The following is a 21,929-nucleotide window of genomic DNA, read 5'->3' as shown; positions in this document are numbered from 1 at the left end:
TGGGTTATTCTGTGCTATACCAGTCTGTAATTAAAACCACTATCAAAATGTGTAATGATATTTTAAATAGCAAAATAGCAAATTCTGTTCATATACTGTATATATAGTAAAGTACTGTCAGTATTTTATGGATTGTGTAGAACACAATTATTCTATCTTTTTGTGTTTATGCTATTGGTTAAATATATGCTGGTTGCACTTTGTATGTCAACAGATGCAAAAGGCCATTAAATGTGTTTCATCTGAATACATATTTATTAGATAAATATTAGGATGTCACGTCATCTAACTACATACAGATTTTCAAGACTAAAAAACACAATGTTTTTCCGACCATTTTAGAAGATGAAATGATTGTACATAGGATGTACGAAACCAAAGAGACAACTGCCACCTGTTGTGCCTAATCCCTCCAGAGTGTACCTTTATAGCATACTTTTCCAAATTGCAAAGTAATATATACATTTTCCATTGTTTTTTTATTGTCAATTTAAAGTGTAAATTTGGAAACAACCTTTAAGAGCCACTTAAAAGCTCTGTGTCCAAGTCCAAATTATACCTCAAAATATTTAATAATTTTGTAGCACCTTTATAAAGTACACGGGTAATAGAGAAATACACAGAAGTTTAATATTACACAAAGGAAAAATGTCTTTTTTTCTTGAAAACCCCACGTGGAGGGGTACATAAAGTATCTTCCATAAAATGAACAGGCGTGGTTAGAGAGGTCTGCACAGACACAACCGAACACAGACTCAATTTTCCAATTCAATGTCTGACAGGAGGATGCAAGCTTTACAAATTCTAAATACACTATGCACACTCCCCCTGGAGAAAATGAATACATTTCTGTTAACGTGTCTCTATTTGTCATTTACATTATATACACGTATCCCTTACATCCCCATCCCCATCCCAGCCCTCTGCCATAACCTCCCCTTGTAATGCAAATAGGAGGGGGTCTCCCTCAAGTTCCATTTTACAATATTAATTGCATTCTCTTTTATATCCTCACCTCAATTTCCAATGTCTGCATTGAGACAGTACAATTTGTGTCGCTCAAATTATGAGACGTGATTTTGTGAAAGGTTGCAGTTACAGTTACACACTGTGTAGGGAAATAAAACATCCCAATGCGGCAGTGCATTGTCTTTTACAAACATATAAACAAACACATACAACATCTGATCCTTCAACTGTGTTAAATGCAGGCGATTTGATACATTTTTGAACATCAGTAAAGCCATATTTGGTTCTTCAATCGGATAAAAAATCTTGTATGGGAAAACTAACATCATACAGTACATTTAAAATAACTCAAAGGTACTGCATAAAACTGTGTAAACCAAATCATACTCAAAAACACTAGACACAAATAATAACTTAAAACAATATCAAATGTGATGAAAATACACACTTTTCAGTATCGTTATCAAAAACTCATTATCAGGCCTACAAAAAATTACGGGGGACATTTTGCACATTCTCACCTTTAAATAAAGAGGGCGAGGTCACTTGTTCTAATGAAATTAAACAAATCATTTTTGGAGAATTTTGGACCTCTAAGCTGCATCTTTTTGAAGAAAACAAGTAATTGAAAGCTGACCAATTCTTTAACATTAAACATTAGAGAAAGCAACTTGCCTGTTGAGCAATTTGAATGTTCCTTCTCATGATGCATTGTTACACGATATTGGAAAACAATACACCAGTACTCATTACAAGGCCAGTGAGAGTGCATTTGGATCAATTTGTTACAATATTGGACTGGTTAGAAGGTATTCTGTGTGTGTTTGTGTGTGTGTGAGCATGTGTAGTCCTTGACAGACAGTACCATATAGTTGCCAGTCACAGATAGGTACAGTACTGTACAGTCACAAAATATTCACAAAGGGTATATACAACAGCTCTGGAAACACTGTTGAATCATGCAAGATTTTCTTCCCCAAAAAGATGCAATTCAACAGTACAAAACAGCAAAAGGAAAGATCCGAACAATCACACAGACGTTTGTATAAAACACAGTGATTTAAAAACTTCTGTAGACGTCTGTAGGATGTTGAAATCCTGCTCTTGCACCAACAAAATATCCAGGGCCAACCCCTTACAAAAAGTATAGGACAACTTTGGTGATGTGTGTCTGATTAATTGATCAAATGTGGGATAAAGATAAAACACTTAAAAAAGGATGACAATAAAAAAAAAAAGATGAATTTGAAATAAAATAATAAATATAAAGACAAAAGAGAAAATGATTTGATCAAGCACGTTTAGGCTGGACAAAGACAACAGGAGCCATTGGCACACATGCACTTGTGAACAAAATGGTACTGAATTTGATGAGGAAGAGCGAAACATTACGATAAATACACAAGAACGACCGGAGACTGGCTGGAGGAAAAATACGAGACAGTTCATAAAGCGGATTGTTTTATCTTTTTTCCGTTCAATATTCTTCTTCCCTCCTCTGTCTCAGACTTTCTCTCCCCACTGTCTTTCACGTACGCTCGCATGCAAACAAAAGAGAATACGTAAACATACACACACATACGTAAATACACACAGTGACACACTCACACACACACACACACTACATTGCACAATGTGCGCTCGTTTCCTCTGTTGACACTCGAGGACATTTTATCTCGTCCTTCAGTGCTCTGATTCTGATGAGTTCCAGTTTTTCTTAACTGTCACACACACTGAGAAAATCTTGGGGGGCGAAGGGGCATGGCATGTGCCAAAGTTTTGGAAGAACACATTCCAAAAAGGATAAAAACACTCTTACAAGACAAATGTTTTTTTCACAAAAGGAAAATGATAATAAAAAAACAACACTTCTCCTAGAGCTCACAGAGGCTCCTGTCTCCTCCGTGTTGTTTACACATGATGATTATAGCTGCACAGTTTTCAGTTGATAAGTCACAAATATCATATATGTATATATATATAATATCACTTTAGTGCCCGCCAACATGGCTGTAAATTGTGTGTTTCGAGTCAGAGGCGGTGGAACTGGTGCGTGGAATCTTTACACGAGGAAAAAAGGGAGTGCGGGGATGAGCGGCGTTCCTGTTTTCTCCCTTAGAGTTCTCAAACAGGCGCCTCCTTTCAGCCGTGCCCCTATGCCACACATTATCTGTCGATAAACTCTGTATGCATGTGCGTGCGTGAGCATAGGAAGCTGCTTGAAGTATCGATAGGAGGTCGTGAGGTGTCTGTGGACGGACAGTCAAACACATCAGGACTCCTGTAGGTGCATAAGGGTTAATAGAGGGGTTGAAGGGTTAGTTGTTCTCGAAAAGGGAGAGAAGGTCGTCGTTGCTGTTGGAGGGAAGATCCGGAGGGTCTAGGTATGATAGTAACTCGTCTGGGTTGGCCAGCTCCGGAAGCAGCTAAAAGGTAGAAAAGAGACAATGAGTGGCAAAGGTAAATAACCCTGAAAACATCTGACAATGGACAACTTTTAATTAAATGTCTGTTGAAGCCAGTGTAAACATAAACAAGCATAAAAAGAGGGTCAAACACAAACAGAGCAAAGAGATGAGAGCCGCTGCAGCAGACACTGTTAGCTGTTAACAGAGCCGTGGCCAGAAGCAGGCACACTTACATCCAGAGAGGGTTCAGGCATATCCTGCCCGTCTGAGGAGGGGTTAAAGTTCAGATCGCTGTGGGGGTGACTGTTGGGCCCGGGCTGCTGAGGATGCTGCTGAGGATGAGGCTGAGGCTGCGTCTGCGGCAGGCGAGGCGGCTGCGATGGTTGGCCACTGTGATGCAAGGGCTGCCCTGACTGGCCACTGTGATGTAAAGATGGCCCTGATTGGCCACTGTGATGTAAGGGCGGCCCTGATTGGCTGCCGGGGTGGGGAGATGCATGCAAACTCTGCTGCATGGAGTTATGTGACTGATCGGTATGGGACATCTGCAGGTGCAAGAGGGAGACAGAAAGCAAGAGAGAGATAGGGAGTGAGAAACAAGGAGGTAGACACAAAGAGTGTTAAGAGAAGGGAAGGGGGGAGGGTTGCGTGGGAAGAAAGACAGGAAAAGCGAAATGAGTTCCAGCATGAATAATGTGGAACAGGCCTCTTAAATGGAAGCTGTGATCAGCGGACATGTACAGCTGCAACATTATACGGCAACATGAGCATGTGAGCATGACTGAGCACACATGCTGGCTAGAGGCAGAGGCTGCACCGTGTTCAGCAAACAAACGGGGGCATCTTTAGATCTTGAGATATTATTCTACAGACTTAAACATAACCCTAGTTCAACAGAACGCTTTTGCAGTGATGGACTGTTTCTCTGGGGGGAGAAGGAAGCTGAACCTCTACTTACTGCATCATTCATGCCGTGGTTAAGGGGCTTGTCCTGGGAGAGGAGACCACCAGGCCCATCTGGGGGGTGCGAGAGCTGGGGGCCATGGATGAAGTCGCTCATAGGGGGACCTCCTCCACCTCCAACACCAGAGGGGTTCCCGTGAGGGAAGTCAAAGCTCCCTTGGCTGTGGTAAGTGTGGCCTTGAAGGACATGAATAAAAAAAACGTTGGTCAAAAAGCTAACTGCAGTTCGGCCCTGCTGACTTCTCTGAAAAATCCATGCTGTTGCAAAAAGTTAGCTTTCTTAAAGTGGATACACATTTCTTTTTACTGTTATGAAACATTTAGCAGAGCAATGAGCTTATTATATTTTTAAAAACAGATTCAGCAAAAAAACTCTCCTTAAGGCTTTTTCTTTGTTTAATGCACCAGAGACACATCAGGAGTTCCTGCTGTAAAGTGCAAAACAGCTCGCTTTTCCAACAAATGAGCTGACTATTCTGTTATTTATCTACGCAGTGGGAACCTGGCTGCTGATCTTTACCTGCTCCAGGGTAATCACCCCCGTTGCCACTAGGATGTTGACTGGGGTGTGGGGGGTACGGGCTGGGACCGAGTACGGGTCCAGGTCCAGATCCGGGCCCTAGCTGGGCGATCATCTCCATCACATTAGGCATGGTCATCTGACTCGGGCTCATGGTCTTAAAGCGCTTGGCAAGCGGCCCATCAGGATCCTCTTTGATGTGTAGCTCGGACTTTATGGGGACAGGTCGCCAGCTACACGTAGGGTCTATAGTCACCTCCTCAAACTCTGAACTGTTAAATGAGAAAGAAGTGAATGTTTAATTTTGAAACAATGGATTCACAAAGTAATGGGTGGATTTAGCAGAAGAAGAGGAAAAACATACTTTTGGATGGCATTGAGGACTCCCCACATGTACTGGTCCACCTCCAGACCTTCTAATAATGCTGTTTTACTGAAAAGAGGGGAAAAAAAATATTCCATTAGAGCGCTTCCTTTATAGTAATATCATGTGATTCCTAAAATGAACAGCTTTTCGCTTACTTGCACACAGGACACCTCCATGTCCCCCTCTCACAGTTGAGCTGCAAGTAGGACTCCAGGTCAAAGCACTGTGGAGAAAAACATCACAAAGGCTTATTATCTTCTTCCGTTCACAGCCACATGTGACATTTCAAATCAGCAATGAACTTTTAACACTCGCTTGAATCTGAACAAACCTGGACATGTTTGCAGTCGTGCCCCCGTGCGGGTAGTTGGATGCGTCGGAAGGTAATGGGACATTTCAGCGACACTTTAATGGCCGTCTGCTCCACGCCGTCTTCCCCGTTAAGAGTGGTGCTGCCTGCCGAGGCGGCCACGCTGCTGAAGTTCCTCTTAACTGAAAACAAAAAGTGTTTCACTTGTAAACAGTAGCAGATTTACTTCAAGACCTACTTTAAAAGCCGACCATAAAAGGAAACAGGTGTGGGATTGTGTAATTAAGACGTACTAATGCATATTAAACTACACCAGGAGACAAAATGAGAAATACCCTTGGTGATGCAGTGTTCTGCAGGAAGGAGTCTTTTCTTCAGGAGCCCCTGGAGGACGGATCGCACAGATGGCCTGTGGACCAGCTGCAGCACAAACAGGTGGGACTGCAAAGCAACACAAGAAAAAGTGAATAAACAGGAAATCAAACAGAACGTCTAATGAGCAAAACGCATAAACTGAGTTTTATCAGTCGTTCTATTATTGCATTGATGATACATCGTCCTGAGAGTGTGTACTCACACAGCAGCAGGCCGTGACTGTTATCTGGATGGTGTTTCGTCCAGGTTGGCAAACATGCTTTAGGTGCAGGGGTTTGTGGGAGGTTTTGTTGTCTCCCCTCTCGATGGTGAGCGGCGTGGCGTTGACGCTGACCTGGACGGAGGCGGGCCAGTTTGTGTTCATCTGCCTGTCTTCATGGTGGTAGCACTTGAACTGGAGCTCAAGGTCCGACCTGGGGGAGTTATCAGACAAGAGAGTCAGCGTTATGATTCAGAAAAACAGATAGATTCTGTGTGCCTGAGAACTAAACAGAGCAAATGTGCAAATATAATAAAAGTGGAGTGTGTCTTACCTCCACATGAGGGTCTGGTGGACCGAGGGCCGGAGGTGGAAGACGTGGTTACTGACGGCCAGGTTGTGCTCCAAGCGGAACGGCTCCAGCACGACTCCATCTCTGACCGGGAACGTCAGCCGCAGCTCCTCATTTGGGTGATCTGGGAGAAAATTAAAAGAGGGGGGTCAACTTTTAACCTGGTAAAGTCACAAGACAAAAAATACAAATGCTCAAGGATTAAGGCAACCACCTGTTTCAGGACTGCTGGGATACTCACTTGGAGGGGGCGGAAGTGCTGTCATATTTGGTTTCATGTCTGGTGGAAACGGGGGCTTCACATCCTGGTTTGGTGACAGATAGGGAGGGATACTACTTCCTGGGGTCATAGGGGGTGTGGGGTTTCCAGGGACCGGGGAGTGGGGGTAGTTGCCAGGTCTAGGGGGCTGTAAAAGGCAGGGAAATGCAATAATGAAAACATCTGCAGAACTCATTCCACATACATGACTGGGTGAAAAAACTTACCCCATTGCCTTGGCCATAGGAGTAACCACCTCCAGAGAAGCTGTTGCTCTGACCGTTGAAGGGCTCTTGCTGTGATGGAAAAAAAGAGAAAGTATAATCTGATACAGTCCCTTATAGCTCCAGGAATATACCATGGAGTTTGTTCCAGCATGGGCTATAAAAATGAATGGTGATCTGTCAGTAAATGTTGAGATGGATGAATGGTGGGGTATAACAGACCTTGTAGTACTGTCCCATGGGCATGCCAGGCGGGTACTGTCCCTGGCCCTGCTGCCCTGGCATCCTCTGGCCAGGGTAATTTGGCGATGGCAGCGGCCTGGAGGCGTTTGATGGCGGGTACTGCCCTTGCTGGGGCGGGAACTGACCATTTGGCCCGTACTGCTGACCGCCGTAACTCGCCTGAACAAAGAAAGTTAAAGGAAACATGTCAAACAAATGTCTTAGATACTATATGACAAAATATGGAAAGAAATCGGACTTCAATTATAAAAACAGGAAAAAATAAACACATAAACAGATCTTATTTCTAGAAAAAAAACAAATGCATGTGAAGGTTTGGAGTTTTTTTCAGGTTGTGTTTAAGTGTTGACTTTACCACCTGCAGGAAAAGAACATCCAACAATATCCCTATTGTTGTTAACCATCCAATCTCTCCGCTCACCTCTCCAGGATACGGCCTCTTCATCCCCTGCATCGGCATGCCCTGTCGAGGTCCTCCGGGATACCCTTGCTGAGGCATCCTTTGGCCGTGAGCTCCAAAGGGCACCATGCCTGGGGTTCGAGCCTGGTTCATGCCCATGGGAGGCCCGCTCATATTAGGGTTGTTCATGGGTGATCCCATGCTGGCAGGATTCATACCTCCAGGAGGGCCTCGTGGGCCTGGCTGGTTCATGAACTGGCTGTTGTAGGACTGTGCGGGGCCCATTTGGAACGAAGAACACATCTGGAGGCAAAACAGAAAGTGTTTGTGATTATTTAGGGCCTCCAGCATGTGGAGGTATAATAGTTCTGTGTAGTTTTGTATGTTAAAGCATGTTTGGTAGCTCCATCTGTGATCGGTTTGTACTGTACCTGTCCATACTGGTTCATATCTTTATTCTGGGTTTCCTGCAGAGCTGCCACGGTGGCTGTTGCTGTGGCCGTTGCCGTAGCAGCAGCAGCAGCGACAGCAGCAGCTGCAGCTGCGGCGGCCGGCTGAGCGAAGTCACCAGATGTACGTGAGTGGGAGGTCATTCCCATACCTCCTTGGGGAGGGTTTGGACCTCCAGAGTAACTGTAAAAAAACACAGAACACACATTTTAGTCATTATGGTAGATTTTATGGCTTGATATTTTTTTTAAAGAGTCGTATGCAGTCGCTTACCTTCCGCTGTATCCCCCAGGACCTCCAGGGTAGCCAGGCCTGCCATACATGCCCTGCTGCATGTACTGTTGGTTGGAGCCTCCTTTGTTGGGAAACTGTTGCTGCTGAGTGTTAAACTGGGGGGAGTTCATCCCCCCTGAACTGGCAGACATACCCGATCCCATAGGGTTACCTCCGGGGTTCATGTGGTTATTGCTGTTATTCATTGGGTTACCTAGCACCTAGATTCAACACATACAGAAACACAAATTCTCCATTAGGGTTTGTAAATTAAACAAAGCAGGCAAAACATTCTGATTCAAGCCTTAAATGTTTGTCAGAATTTATATAATTACAGACTGGATGCTGTTCATGACATACCTGACTCTGTGACGTGTTGGTGACGCCCCAAACTGTTGTAACCACAGACAATGACCCAGGGGGCTGGTTGGTGTTTTGTTGCCAGGGGACAGAGTCATAGGGAAAGGATCCATCACTGGAAAGCAGATCAAAAAAACCAAAACATGGGCCTGATGTCATTTTAAGTTTCGATTGGCTAAAAGAAATAAATAGAAAGCCAACAGAGTTGCATATCTGTCCAGAGATGTGAATAATTTGGGAATATTTCTTGCCAGAATGTGAAGCAATTGGAAATGTTTGGCGTATCGTTTCAAAACACATTTCCAGCCAGGATATCTGCTCATGGCTGCTGCACAGTGAGAAGAGTAAAAAGCTCCAAATGAGCCCATGAGGCGTTGCATAGCCACACACCAGAAACAACTAAATATGATTAACTCGTTTTTTGGAGCTGTTGAAAAGTACTTGGATATGGATAGGGAGAGTAGAGTTGGAATGTTTAACATTCAGATTTAAAAACAAATATAAGGGCAAAATATGAGGTTCTGTTTCACATAATAAACAAGCTAAATCCTCAAGGGGAGAGGCAAGTGGCCAGTGGAGTGGGAAAGTACTGCTGTTTCTGGAGAGCAGCGTGTTTTCCCTCAGAGGTTAGCTCCTGGAGTGGACAACTTGTTCAATATTTCCTCATAAAGGCACAACACTATCCAAAGATCCTTAGCAGAGGCACACAGCACTACTGGCCAACTCCGTGCCTCACTTTTTCTTCTTCAGGAGAGCTATGAGCACACAATGTTCCCCAAAACATTACTTCAGAGCTCTCAAGTTTGGCCCCCCACCCCAAATCACCTCAGCTCCACTCATAGTTATTCTGGAGCTTTTCAAACAATGGAAAATCTTTCTGGGCGTTCAAATAGCACTGAATTCAAGATAATACTTAAATGAAGGACAACCTACTTCTGCACCCTGTCGCTTAAAGATACAAAACTGCCCTTTAGTTAGCTTCTAAATTTTAAGCCTTTTTGAATTAGTTTGGTACAATATGGAACAATCTGTTATGAAACAAATGTGGGGGAAACGCAAAGAAAAAGCTACGGGAACCTTATGGCATGTTTTTCTTTTCTTTAGGCATGTTTTCTTTCTTAACCTGTATTTGTTTGCATGCTTTGTTCTTTCTCATTATACATCTTCCTTGTCATCTACACACACTTTCCCATAGCTCCCATCCACACAGACACTGCAACATCTAGACTCAAAAGAGACTATTTATTTCATTGATGTGCATAACGTTAACATCTGCTTATTCCCTTTTAAGCATGAAATGTCACCTGTTCAATGTTATTCCTCTCCATTAAAGAACTAAAGTGATTTCTTATTAAAGACAAAGATTACATATTAGCTGATTCTGTTATAATGTTCTACTAAAGAGCTTAATTCATGCTGACTCAGAGTTTATCTCACTGTTAATGAGCAACAGACAGTTGACAGATGGCACACATAAGGTATAAGTCTAAATATCAACGGGTTCAATACAAATTCAATCAAACTGAAATATTTGAATATCACAAATGTAATCAAAAGAGTCAGGAGTGTCTGGCAAACAACATTCAATGGGGAATAACTAGAAGCATGAGCTGAAAAAGCAGTACTAACCTAATTTATTCTTTAACTGCACTTCACAGATTTTATGCTGTATAGTGTTGGCCCTTGATAGTCCTCATTTTACAGTTTTTACTTCACACCAATAAAGTAGGAAAACAGTAACCTTGAAGTACATGGAGAACCTGGGTTTACTGGGAGATAAGCACAGTGTTTATTCCTCTGACAGGCTCCCCACTGACCTGTGTGTGAGGCCGGGCTTCATGCTGTTCATGCTGGGCTGCATGGGGACTTTCCCCTGCGGTTCGTTCTGCCTGCTCTTCTGGTGACGCAGCAGGAGGAGGCGACCCAGCTCCTCGCACCACGACGACAGCAGGGCTGCAAGGGAAACACACAAACACACACATATGCACAAGCGTAAGCCTCGTTTCATCAAACAAACATGCGCGCACACACACACACACACACACACACACACACACACACACACACACACACACACACACACACACACACACACACACACACACACACACACACACACACACACACACACACACACACACACACACACACACACACACACACACACACACACACACACACACACTGGCGGCATGAACATGAGTCTGCTCTGTGTGTTAATGTGGCTTTTAGTGCATGTTTACGGTCCCATGTGTGAATGATCACATAGAAAACAACTGTAGTTTCAAACCCCTTTAAATGTCAACTTGAAATGAATACAATCACTATGTCAAGACTTCCAACAATGCAAAGGAGTGAATCATACGCTTGTGTCTAAAGACTTTCAGCCTGAAGTAATACCGAGAGCCTCTAGGGGGCAGGCTTACTCAATAAACCCATGTTGATTATTTGCCTGAGTGGATTTCACAACAGTTACATCACATCATCTCTACCTGCAGTGTAAAATATAAACTGAAATCGCTCTGCTAACACAAAGGACCTCCCAGTTTTTCAGCCACAGAGCTGGGGCGGGGGCACAGAGACAGAGTACTGGCCAACTCTGTGCCTCACTTTTGGGTTACAGATATGACCTATGTAGGAAGTAAGGAACTGTGATATCTTCCCTCCCCTCCACTCATCAACACCACTTCATTTTTCTCCGCACTTTCCGAGTCCTTTCATATCTCTAAGGAGTAATCAAGTCGTCATCCTCCTCATGAAGACAAAAGATATTTTTTTGCATCTTGCCAACTTCATTTTATAATTGTTTTCCCCTCTGCCAATCAACTTGTCATTCTTGAATCGATCAAAGTTGTGCGGCTTATTCAAACACACTGCCTCTTGATCGTAGAAAGTTGTCTTGACAACAAACAAAAGAAAGGTTACAGTTTTCACTACTTAATTAAATAATTCAAGATGCTATTTTTAGTCCTGTAGACCCAGATACACCAGCTTTCATGAAGTGCTGTTGCCAGGTTTGGGGTTTGAAGAGTAGAGTTTTAAAAAATGCTTTGCGCCCTCAGGAAATCTTGAGGTTTAGACAGTCTATGACAATGAAATTGGCATTGAATGCATACTATTAACCAAGTCACAAACATCAACTGCCTGTGAAAGAGCCTGCAAGTGAAATTAAAATAAAAACTATTCCTGTAAATGAGAGAAATAACCAATTGTTGTGATTTCAAAATTGAATTCTTGTTAGAGATTTGTGCCACCCGCAACCTGTACTTTTTATGATACGGAGTTTGGGCTAACATTGCATCATCTTGTCTGAATGAATAATATGTGATCAGACAAAGTTTCTACCTATAAAGACAAACACAAAGAAAAAAAGGAGCAGAAGAAGAAAGAGAGAAAAGGAATAAAGAAAAAAGCAGATAGGAGCAGTAACATTTTCCTCTGGAGGGTGGAGATAGCCAAGCCTCCTAGTTAAAGAGGAATTATTCCACCCTGCCATTACGGAGAGCTTATCTCCCCACTAAATCACCACCTCTGCACCGAGGGACTGTCTCTTCAACTGGCAACCCACCATTTAGACCTAAAGAGCAGCTCCAAGCTCAAGTGATAGAGCTGCTCCTACAGGGAGAGAGAGAGGCGGAGGAGTACAGAGAGAGGCGGTGACTTATCACATTAGTGTGGCTACCAGCCACCAAATCTTACAAGCTGCCAAGGCTACCAGTCATTCATAATAGAGTGAAGGTCCGCTCAGGGCACTGTGCATATTTAGCAAGATGAGTAAAGTGTGTATGACCTTGTTTTCACCTCACAGCCCTCTGTGTTAACACATCAGCAAATGCACTGCCACGCTCCTCTCACCTTAACACTTCACTCAGCAGTAAATACCCTTCTTACACACAATTAACGCACTGTTTGACAGTTTTGTTAATTACGATACTAGTTATCCTCTCGTAGCTGTTCTTTAACTTCGCTCCGGGAGAAACATAGGAACAGAGGTCAACAGTACAGAGGTCTCTGTCTCTTAAAACCATTATAATTTAGACTAAAGCCTTGCAGTTTAATCCAAGACTTAATGCCGTACGCAAGACCAGCCACATCTACATTCAGTCACGGTAGAAAGTTTTGAAAAAAAATTAAGTTTCATGATGCCTTAGTAGAACTGAGGTTTTCTATCACAAGATTGATTTACAACATCATAAGATAATAACTTTGGGTAATGATGAGCAAATAGAGAGATCAAAGTGACAGCTCAGTTTCGGGGGAAATCACATTAGTTTTCCTCCTCACGCAGAGTGGAAAGAACCTGGATGTTTTGGTTCTGTCTCTGCATGTAGCTTGAATTTTAATAGGGACTTTGGCCAAGCTTTTCAACGTCAGCGCTACTTGATGAAGTGTTGACGGCAGTTTACAGTCGGGTAAGAAAGCTGAGAGATTGTAGCTACAGTATGAAACATTAGGCTTATCGGGAGCTTGTGTTGCCTGAAGCCCCCTTCTCTAGCACTGAGGGATTGGGTTTCTTAGTATTTTTATCAGCGTTTTCTCTCTGGATACTTTCACAATTCATACAATAGTAGTTTAAAGCTGCAACTAATTAATCATGTAAATGACATGTGTACTTAAACATCATTGGAAATGTTTAAAGGTGCAGTTCCCTGCCCATGAAAAAATCTGCTGCTGATCCCTTAGAAATCCTGTAATTGAGTTTATCCAGGCTAATCTCACCATTCATACACTTAGACTACAAGGAAGGACATAAAAATGCACTCATAACTGCGCAATGAGTCAAGTTTTCCCTTTAGATACGAGGATATAACACATTTGCTGCTCTGGGTGATGGATGTCTACAGACTGCAGTGACACCCGAGTGAGTCTAAAGCTGCTGTGTGGTGTTGAGATGTTCGCCCAGGATTCTCTGTAATGGGCCTGAACACAGAGACCTCTCCCTAACAAGTGTCCTTTTAACAGCAAAGGGCAAAACAAGGGCTGACCCTCTTCAAGCTCAATTTCTTAGAAGCTGCTGCTTTTAATTGAGTAATACCAAGAGACATATGGACCCTCCTCACTCAGGGCTGTGTTTAATGCTGTATGGCTGAGTAATAGCAGAAGCCCTGGGTCATTCTCACCTCACCTCAGCACCTCAGGGAGCAGCAGGGAGGGAGAGTAAGCCCTGGTAACAGGCTGCAAGGCCCATTAACTAATGAGAGTGTGTGTGTACAAGGAAAGCCCAACGCTAATTACAATGAACTCTGATCGTGCAGTGTGTGGGCAAGCATCTGTGTTATGTAAAAAGCCTGTGAGCATATCTTTTGCTACTTAAATCAGGACAGGTTGCTCACTATCGGATTCACGGGCGGACTAAATGTGTCCAATGTGACATAATTAAGCTAACAACACCTCTTTGTTGATAAACACCTGACATTATTCAGGTGTGAAGCCCTAGACCTGCCACATGTACGCATCATCAGCTTATATCATGGTTGGAAAGGTGACTGAGACACCCTCGCCTTCACACAAACTGCTGTGCCCTTTAGGAAGGCATTTAACACTCAACTCTTTCAACAGAGATGCTGAGGCCAGCAGAAGAGTGTCATTGTGCCGGACAGTTCCCAGGTGTGAATTACTGAACTAAATGTGTTATATGACTACATAGCGAAGGATAATTTTACTTTTACAGAGCATTTGGCCTATTGAGAAGAGAAGAACTTGCTTAAAAGGCCTAATTGTGTGCTAAATGCCAGCAATGAAGTGAAGTCCACACACTAAAATGGCAATTTCAGCAGGAGCAAACAGATTTTATTCTCTCCTGCAGCCCATCAGTAATTGTGGAGCTTGTCACATCCTCTGCGCTAAAAGGGCAGCAGAGCTCACCGAGGAGGGAGTGCAACTTTGGCATGAAAAAAGTAAAGCCATGTCTTCGTGTTGCAGACTATGGTGAAGTTGCACAGGCACTCCAGGTTTGACACAAAATAACTTAAATATGACCCAAGAAACTATTAAATTACCAAATTCCATGTACCCCTGCTACAGATTCTCTTCAAAAGCAACTACAGACTCAAAAGAAATTACAATTCATTAAAATTAAAGCCAACTCTTCAGTGGTATTAATATACAAATACACTGCTTGATCACTTTGATGTGTTTATTTACAATTATTTAACAGAAAAACTCCTTATGGGTTTAAAGTTTTCAGTGTTTGTCACCTGCTCCAGTTTCACTTTTTGTCCTGGATTTGTTTGGGTTAAAGAAACGCATTACAGTTGTTTTGTTTCGACACTTTGCACCCCACTGAAATTCAGTTCAGGAGAAGCGCATCTGGCTCCTCTTAAGAATGAATCCTATTCCATATCAAGGTATTGAAATGGCATCACTCGAGTGTTACTGATACAGCATAATGTATTCGCTAGAAGGCTTAACTCCTTGGTTGTATTAACCACTGAACTTCTTGTTCAAGGAGATGTAACATCTGACTGTTGCAGCCTTTTAAGATAACAGATAACAAAACAACGCAAAGATTGGTGGCAAGGTAGCTTATAAGAGCCATTTAAAATCTATTGTCAAATTACTAACAGGCATTGAGCTAATTATGCATGACATTAGTCCATAATAAATAAACCTTAAAATCAATCTCACATCCCTTCCCTCATACACCACCACATCTAGCCTTTAAAATTCCCCAAAAATCTGGCTGTAATGCCGAACCTTGATCACGAACGCTGGACACGCCAGGCTTTGATAGAGACATGTAACACTGTGCATGCAGCTCTTCTGTAGTTTTGTTGGTAACAACACAGACAAAGGAGAAAATACTACATGAATAATTACACTTTCAGAGCATGAACACTGCGGCACTAGACAGAGAAGCCTTCAGACAATGTGTGGGATGACAACAAAGAAGCAGTTTATAAAAGATATCATAGGTCTGTAAGACACTGGCAGGTAAGTCTATGCTTTGTGGGTACAAAGTATTATGCAAAAGACGAATATGGAGGGGATATAAAATCCTGCGAAATAAAAAAAGAAATAAGTCATGCTTTTTGCAGAAGTGTAATGGAAGCCTTTTAAGCAGTCAATGATATCCCCCATCCTGCCCCCTCTCTGTTCAGCCAACTTCTTCCAAGAGAAGAGCATATCAAATGGGCTTTAGTCTCAACAGCTTAGAGGCAGAACAACTCAAACATGCCCTGCAGAGAGACAGCTCTGTGTCAGAAATCACTCTCAACCAAAACCAGGCCTTTAATGTAACTAAATGTTCCCACAGATCAGAATATTCCAAATCTGAAAACAGCTTCTAACTTCAAATGTGTTATTTCTGTATTTTTGACAGACTGAAATTTTCCTGAATTGTTTTATTTTCGCTCGCATTGGTGAAACCATGCAGTTTTCTTATTTGGCTGGTTTTACAGAATTTCATCCACGACCTCTGGCAGTACACCAGACACGAGGACAGAGGGGGGGAGAAGATGAATGGAAGGATGCTAGACAGAGGACAGGTGGAGATGGAGGGAGTGGGCGGATCCCCTCCTCCCCGGGATGTGTGTGGGTCACAAGCCAAAGAGATGCTGCAGCCCAGAAAGGGAGGGGTAGCTCTACCTGAGTCACTCTGACATCTCCTGCAGGTGCTGGTTTCTGTGGGGTTCAAATTACACATTTTTAAATGGGGCAGAGTTATAAGAATCAGCATGAACACCAAACATAATGCAGTATGACGACCGGGTCTGACTCAAGATGCAAAATGTCGGAGTTCAGGGGGGACATGTGGGATCTCTGTGTCGCATGTGGAGACAAAAAACAGCAAATACAGCCCTTTACATCGTTTATGTTCAGGGTGGTGAGACTCGTCTATCTGACTTGGTTGAGACTCACTAAAAAGATTTACATTTCTTAAGATTAAGTAACTTTAAATGTCCATTCTCAATGTGTGTGATTCAAGGACTAATAAGTTAAAACACTTTGATGCAAAGCTTATATTCTTTATATATGACAGTCTATTTTCAAAGTTTTTAAGAAAAGAAATGACTGGTTTTATTTTGTTGCCTAACTAATGTATAATCAGCACACTATCACCCTAAAGCTTTCACTCAGGAAAATCAAATGAGACTCAGTTTACAATGATACAACACAAAAAAAGCGGAAAAAATAAATACGAAGAATATTTTTGCATTATTCTTAAAAAAGCTTAACGTCAAAATAGTTGCAGATACATTTTCTTCTCACTGACGAAAAGTTGAAGCGCTATTTAAGATATTTTCTATATCTTGTGATGCAATTGTGTAACAACAAACCACGTCAGTTGCAAAGCACTACAGGTTTGCTTTAGGTACATCGGTTATGACATTGTCCTATAGATTTGACCTACATCCTCGCTGGAATATGAAATTCAGGTGGCCGGTCAGATGTTCTGTGAGTCAGCACGTCCTGCTTATAGTGTTAAGCCCGGGGGTCACGGCCTTCCACATCTGTATCAGAAAACTGTCACAACACTCACAATGATCCTACGTAAGCTCACATCTATTATTCACACATAATGTGCAGTCAATATGCACGCTTCACTTAAAGGCATGTAAAAGAAAGCAGGGAAACACACATGGGCGCACAGGTATGTGGACAATAGCATACGCAGAAAAATTGAAATAAAAAGTAGAGTAAATATGGAAAAGTGTGCGTTGGTGAGTAAACAAACGCAGTCGGTGTCTGTGTGTTGTGAAGATGTGCTTATAGAGTAAAGCGCCTCACACAGTGAGAAAGAGCATCAGAGAACAGCAAGCTGTGAATGAATTGCTCTTATCAGCAAAGCGCAGCTTCTCACCACTGGAGGGGAACTAGTAAATATCACATGCCTAATTATAACCAGACACACTACTTCCACAATATGTCTTTCATCTCACACTGTTGTTCAATCAATGAAATCATTAGGGTGAAAAACACAAACAAGGATTCTGAGATTTATTGTAGCTGCTGTTTCTATTATATGAAAAGTGGTTAAAAAAGGGGACGAAATTCCAGCTGTGGCCTTTTCTCAGGTATTTTAGTAAAGGAAGAATTTCTTTAGTAGTGGCCATGGGAGGATGTCAATAAACCTTGAGTGGAGCACTGTGGAGTGAAGACAGAAGAATTTCACCAATGCTTCCTGAAACACATCCGACATGAATACTGTGTAGCCTGGAGCGCCGAGAGCTCCACCCTCACTGCTATCAACACCTGACATCAGATAGTCCTAACCAGAATTTCCTCTCACTTATCTCGAGCAGTAAGTCTGACACAACTTTACCTACTCCCACTTGCTTTCAGTCAGATGACTGGGGGGGATGTCAAGCATGGAAATGATTCACAGAAAAAGCAGAAAGACTTTGCAAAATAACAAACATACAGTTTAAAATCAAATGTCATGAATGAGTCACCAGACAGGCTAATGGGAAGTACTCCAGGTTGCAGTCACAGAATGTCACAGAAGTTTGTAAAGTAAGCGATACAAACACAGCTTTGGGGGGTGGGGAAGGAAGGCCAGAGGAAGAGGGCGGCTGCATGTGGCTCTAAGGTTGAGGAAGTAGGGTTGTGTATTGGCAAGAATCTGTATAGATCATACAAAGACACATGGGGTAAGCATTTAGCATATTCAAATTCTGTAAGCTAGGGGATTTGTTTTTCAAATATAATAAAAAATACAATTATAAAATGATTTATACTATAAAGAACATTTATCCATAGGATGAAAACTGAATAAAATTAATATGAAAATTGTGATGAGTGCATTAATTCATGTATAAAAGATCTGAAAATTCTGAATGTAAACTATTCTCTACTAATCAGTAGTGTGTGAGAATGGACTCACTATCTCAAAGCATAATATCATGATACTAGAAGGTAAGGATATTTTTGTACACCCTGTGAGGATGCAGGTGGTTTCAGTGGTTTACACCCTGTTCTGGGTAACAGGAAGTGCTGCAGGCCCAAGACAGCTAGTTGGATGTCGTATTGTGAAGTTCCAGGTCACTTTGTTGTTGTTTGCAACAGCCAATAAGTTGTCAGTGTTAAAATTATGTCAAACATATATAACCAGCAGCTTCATGTCACTTTACAATAACAGGAAAATTAATCGTTTTAAACATCAATTCAAAAAGAGTAAAAGAGTGCACTGATGTAACGGCACTGTCCTTCCACTACACCCCCACCTCCTCCCCCTCCTTCTCTGCTAATAAGTGGACAGGCGGACAGGCTCCGAGCACAGGTCAACAACTTAAAAAAGAATCCACCGTGGAAAAGTAGGTCATTTCTCCCAGACATACAAATACTCCTACACTTGCACTGTTAAAATCAAGAAGGGCATGTGCTCCTTTTGGTGACATCATTTTGAAGAAAAAGTTGTTAAATATATGATGCTGCTTAATGTCCACTAGGACTCAATCTAACCTCAAGACATTATTGACAGCAATGGCCATTAGTGTGTCATTAAGGCATGTGCACGTGTCTAATGTAAATAAACTAAATACGAACCGACAAAACCATGTGTTTTTAATCCTTCTATTTCTGTTGTAATTAAATATTTCACAATGCAATTTTATTTTCCTCTCCCTGAGCATGACCTTAGTTCACAGCTATTTTAACCCCACCATTAACCATACACATAAAGATCAAAACACCAACCGAAGCTGTAACCTTTACCCACAAAACAGAAACAAGACACAACTTAACCAATACACACATCAATGTATTCTTGTGCACATTGCACACAGGCAAAAATCCACTCATTGTAACCCTTTGACGGAAGCACATGTAGGTCAACCTGTGGTCAGCTGATCTGCCCTGATCCTGTCCTGTGTGAGCAGCCAGAGCTTTGGACTATACTCACACTTAAAACCAGACAAGACAGAGGAAGCCCATGTTAGCTATGGCCTAAGTAGCAGCTGCAGACACAACCATGAAGAAGTGCAATTTAAATGAAAAGTTTTACATCACGATTGACCCAAAACAACTTTTCAACTGGGCTCAGTTAACTCCTGATCCTGCCCTATGCATGCAAACACACTCAAATAGTGTACCAAACAGCTTTGTGCAGAGATACACACGTGGACAACGGACACACACACACACACACACACGCACACACACTTACCCAAAGCCAAGCAAAGTCCCTGCACATCTCATCTTATTCCCTTCATAGTGGAGAGAAAATACTCAAGTGTCAAAAATGCTCCTGTTCCCGCAGAGGCCAGTGGCAACTCTCAAAGATTTTGCTGCTTCCAAGCCTCCTGCCTGCGCCTTATCACTCTCAGCACATATCCCTTACTCCACTCACTCTTTCTTTCTCACTTCTTCTCTCCTCTTCTGTCGTTCTCTCTTCTTTCCTTTTGCCCACTCTCCCTCTCCTCCCTTGCTCTCTGATCTGTCTTTTTCCCTTGTCCAGCGTCTGCACAATGCACATCAATTATTCAGAGGCAGTCTCCCGGTTTCTCCGGCTTATCCAATCAGAGCGGGGCTCTGCACTAATGGGCTCCTGCTGTACCTGCTACCGGCTCCAACACACTCTCGAGACTGCAGGGGGGAGGGAGAGTGGGAGGGAAAGGAGGGAGAGAAATAGACAGAGGGAACAGAGGAGACAGTCGAGGAGGAAGGAGGAAGAGATAAAGACGACAAGACGACGCAGACAAACAGAGATAGAGAAGATATTCCAGTTTTTCTCACCTCTGTCAGGAGGTGCTGTTATTGATGTGCTCTGCCTAGTCTGTCTAGCGCTCCGTTGCCCTGTTTATCTAAGCTGCTATCACACACGCAGACACACGGAAACACACATGCACACACAATAATCTGACAATGTGACTGTCATTTCTCAGGAAGGGCTAAAAAGAGGAAACAACAAGAGAAGAATCTGCAAGCTCAGATTGCAAACTTGCATAAATGGGTGGAGTTTAGTATGCTATGCAAGGCTGGCTAGAGGCCAACACATGAGAGAGGAAGTGGGAGAAGATAAAGCATGAGATGTAAAGATCAATCTACTCAAAGGCGAACAAATAGTACATTATCAGAGAGGGGATTCCTGCCTGCAGGACATCTAACCTGAACACCTCCCCTTGTCTTCATCGGAGGCCACTTTGTAATTCCCACTAACAACACACATCAGAGACTTGCAGAATATCTCAGTGCAACTGAATTAAAGAAGAGGAAGAATGAAGAGGGTGAATCTGAGTTAAGCTTCTCTACGCCTGCCCCTACCATACCCAAACATGGTGAAAAAACACACAGGCTGAATTAACAGACTAACTGTGATTGTTCTCTCTGCTCACCTAAATGTTGAGATGGGCTGTGCAGCCGAAGAGTGGGAATGCACACTGGCCTTGTGACCGCAGAGGGAAGCTGTCTTTTTGTGTGACAGACAAACAGTCACCAACAGTTTCACCAAATCCCACGCAGAATTGAAACAGACACAACGGAGGCATTGTTGGACAGAAATATAACTTGAAAAGGGTGTAGCTAAAGGCCCCTAGGGGATGATCAAGAGGGGGAGGGGGGCTGGGGGGGGGGGGGGGTTTAGTACTGAGGTATTGGTGCCAGATCAGTCAACCCTGAACAAAAGGGGGATTTAAATCATTTGCTCATCCAGTTTTGACAAGAACAAAGTAGTCTGTGTTTGAGGGTGCAACTGCACTGCAGGCTCAGCCGGGATATCACCAAAATGAGTTTACTTGCAACTGTGTAAACCAAACCAATTAAGTAGCAAGTGATAGAAGACCCAATCAGCCAGAGGCCGAAAACGCAGCTACCCTAATAAGTATTTCCCCATGCGCTTTTTTGCTATAAACTTCATAGTGAAGTTCGGAAGGTAGATTTGGGTTGCAAAGGGGTTTCATCATATAAGGCGAGCCACTGGAGAGTGTCAGAGGAGAGGCCTAGCCTGCTAAAAATAAACCCTGTTTCCTGTTAATAATTCAGCGCGCTGCTCTTACTCAGCAGTAATTAAATATAAAAGTCTGTAAGGTTGATTGGGTCAGTAACAAAAGGATGCCTACACCTTCCTCTAGTTCTACACACACAGCTCAAAGATGGAAAGAAAGACGGGGTGAGAAAATCAATCAAGGCAAAGCAAATTGAGACAGATAAGTGGAGGATTGTTGTAGGCCAAAGCAGGAGAGAGAGCGTGTATGTGTGTGTGTGTGTGTGTGTGTGTGTGTGTGTGTGTGTGTGTGTGTGTGTGTGTGTGTGTGTGTGTGTGTGTGTGTGTGTGTGTGCGTGTACAGACACTTACACACTACGCAAAGAGTCTCCAAA

The 21,929-nt window shown here is 42.8% G+C and overlaps 1 protein-coding gene across 10 annotated transcripts in view; it reads right to left on the bottom strand.

Moving 5' to 3' along the window:
* Window positions 1-232: 232 nt before the first annotated feature.
* The window catches only part of zmiz1a (zinc finger, MIZ-type containing 1a), a 96,657-nt gene continuing 74,960 nt past the window's right edge, over window positions 233-21,929 (bottom strand). For 2 of the 10 annotated variants that reach the window (XM_063874973.1, XM_063874974.1), the window contains 18 exons: window positions 10,490-10,625; window positions 8,673-8,787; window positions 8,313-8,533; window positions 8,021-8,222; window positions 7,611-7,892; window positions 7,169-7,348; window positions 6,950-7,018; window positions 6,678-6,870; window positions 6,446-6,587; window positions 6,115-6,325; window positions 5,873-5,978; window positions 5,559-5,719; window positions 5,383-5,450; window positions 5,225-5,293; window positions 4,861-5,132; window positions 4,336-4,517; window positions 3,611-3,922; window positions 233-3,395 (listed from right to left, as the gene is read on the bottom strand). In XM_063874973.1, coding sequence (XP_063731043.1) covers window positions 3,288-3,395; window positions 3,611-3,922; window positions 4,336-4,517; window positions 4,861-5,132; window positions 5,225-5,293; window positions 5,383-5,450; window positions 5,559-5,719; window positions 5,873-5,978; window positions 6,115-6,325; window positions 6,446-6,587; window positions 6,678-6,870; window positions 6,950-7,018; window positions 7,169-7,348; window positions 7,611-7,892; window positions 8,021-8,222; window positions 8,313-8,533; window positions 8,673-8,787; window positions 10,490-10,625 — 3,029 coding nt within the window. In that variant the 3' untranslated portion in view covers window positions 233-3,287. Of the gene's footprint in view, window positions 3,396-3,610; window positions 3,923-4,335; window positions 4,518-4,860; window positions 5,133-5,224; window positions 5,294-5,382; window positions 5,451-5,558; window positions 5,720-5,872; window positions 5,979-6,114; window positions 6,326-6,445; window positions 6,588-6,677; window positions 6,871-6,949; window positions 7,019-7,168; window positions 7,349-7,610; window positions 7,893-8,020; window positions 8,223-8,312; window positions 8,534-8,672; window positions 8,788-10,489; window positions 10,626-16,259; window positions 16,517-17,025; window positions 17,968-19,779; window positions 20,080-20,348; window positions 20,488-21,929 lie in introns of those variants that run through there. The other 8 variants (XM_063874983.1, XM_063874980.1, XM_063874982.1 and 5 more) reach the window with 8 other exon arrangements.

Source organism: Eleginops maclovinus, chromosome 22, assembly GCF_036324505.1.
Source record: "Eleginops maclovinus isolate JMC-PN-2008 ecotype Puerto Natales chromosome 22, JC_Emac_rtc_rv5, whole genome shotgun sequence".
In the NCBI taxonomy this organism is placed as follows: Eukaryota; Metazoa; Chordata; class Actinopteri; order Perciformes; family Eleginopidae; genus Eleginops; species Eleginops maclovinus.
Note: the sequence above shows the minus strand (reverse complement) of the source record. Positions and strands in the feature narration are given on the sequence as shown.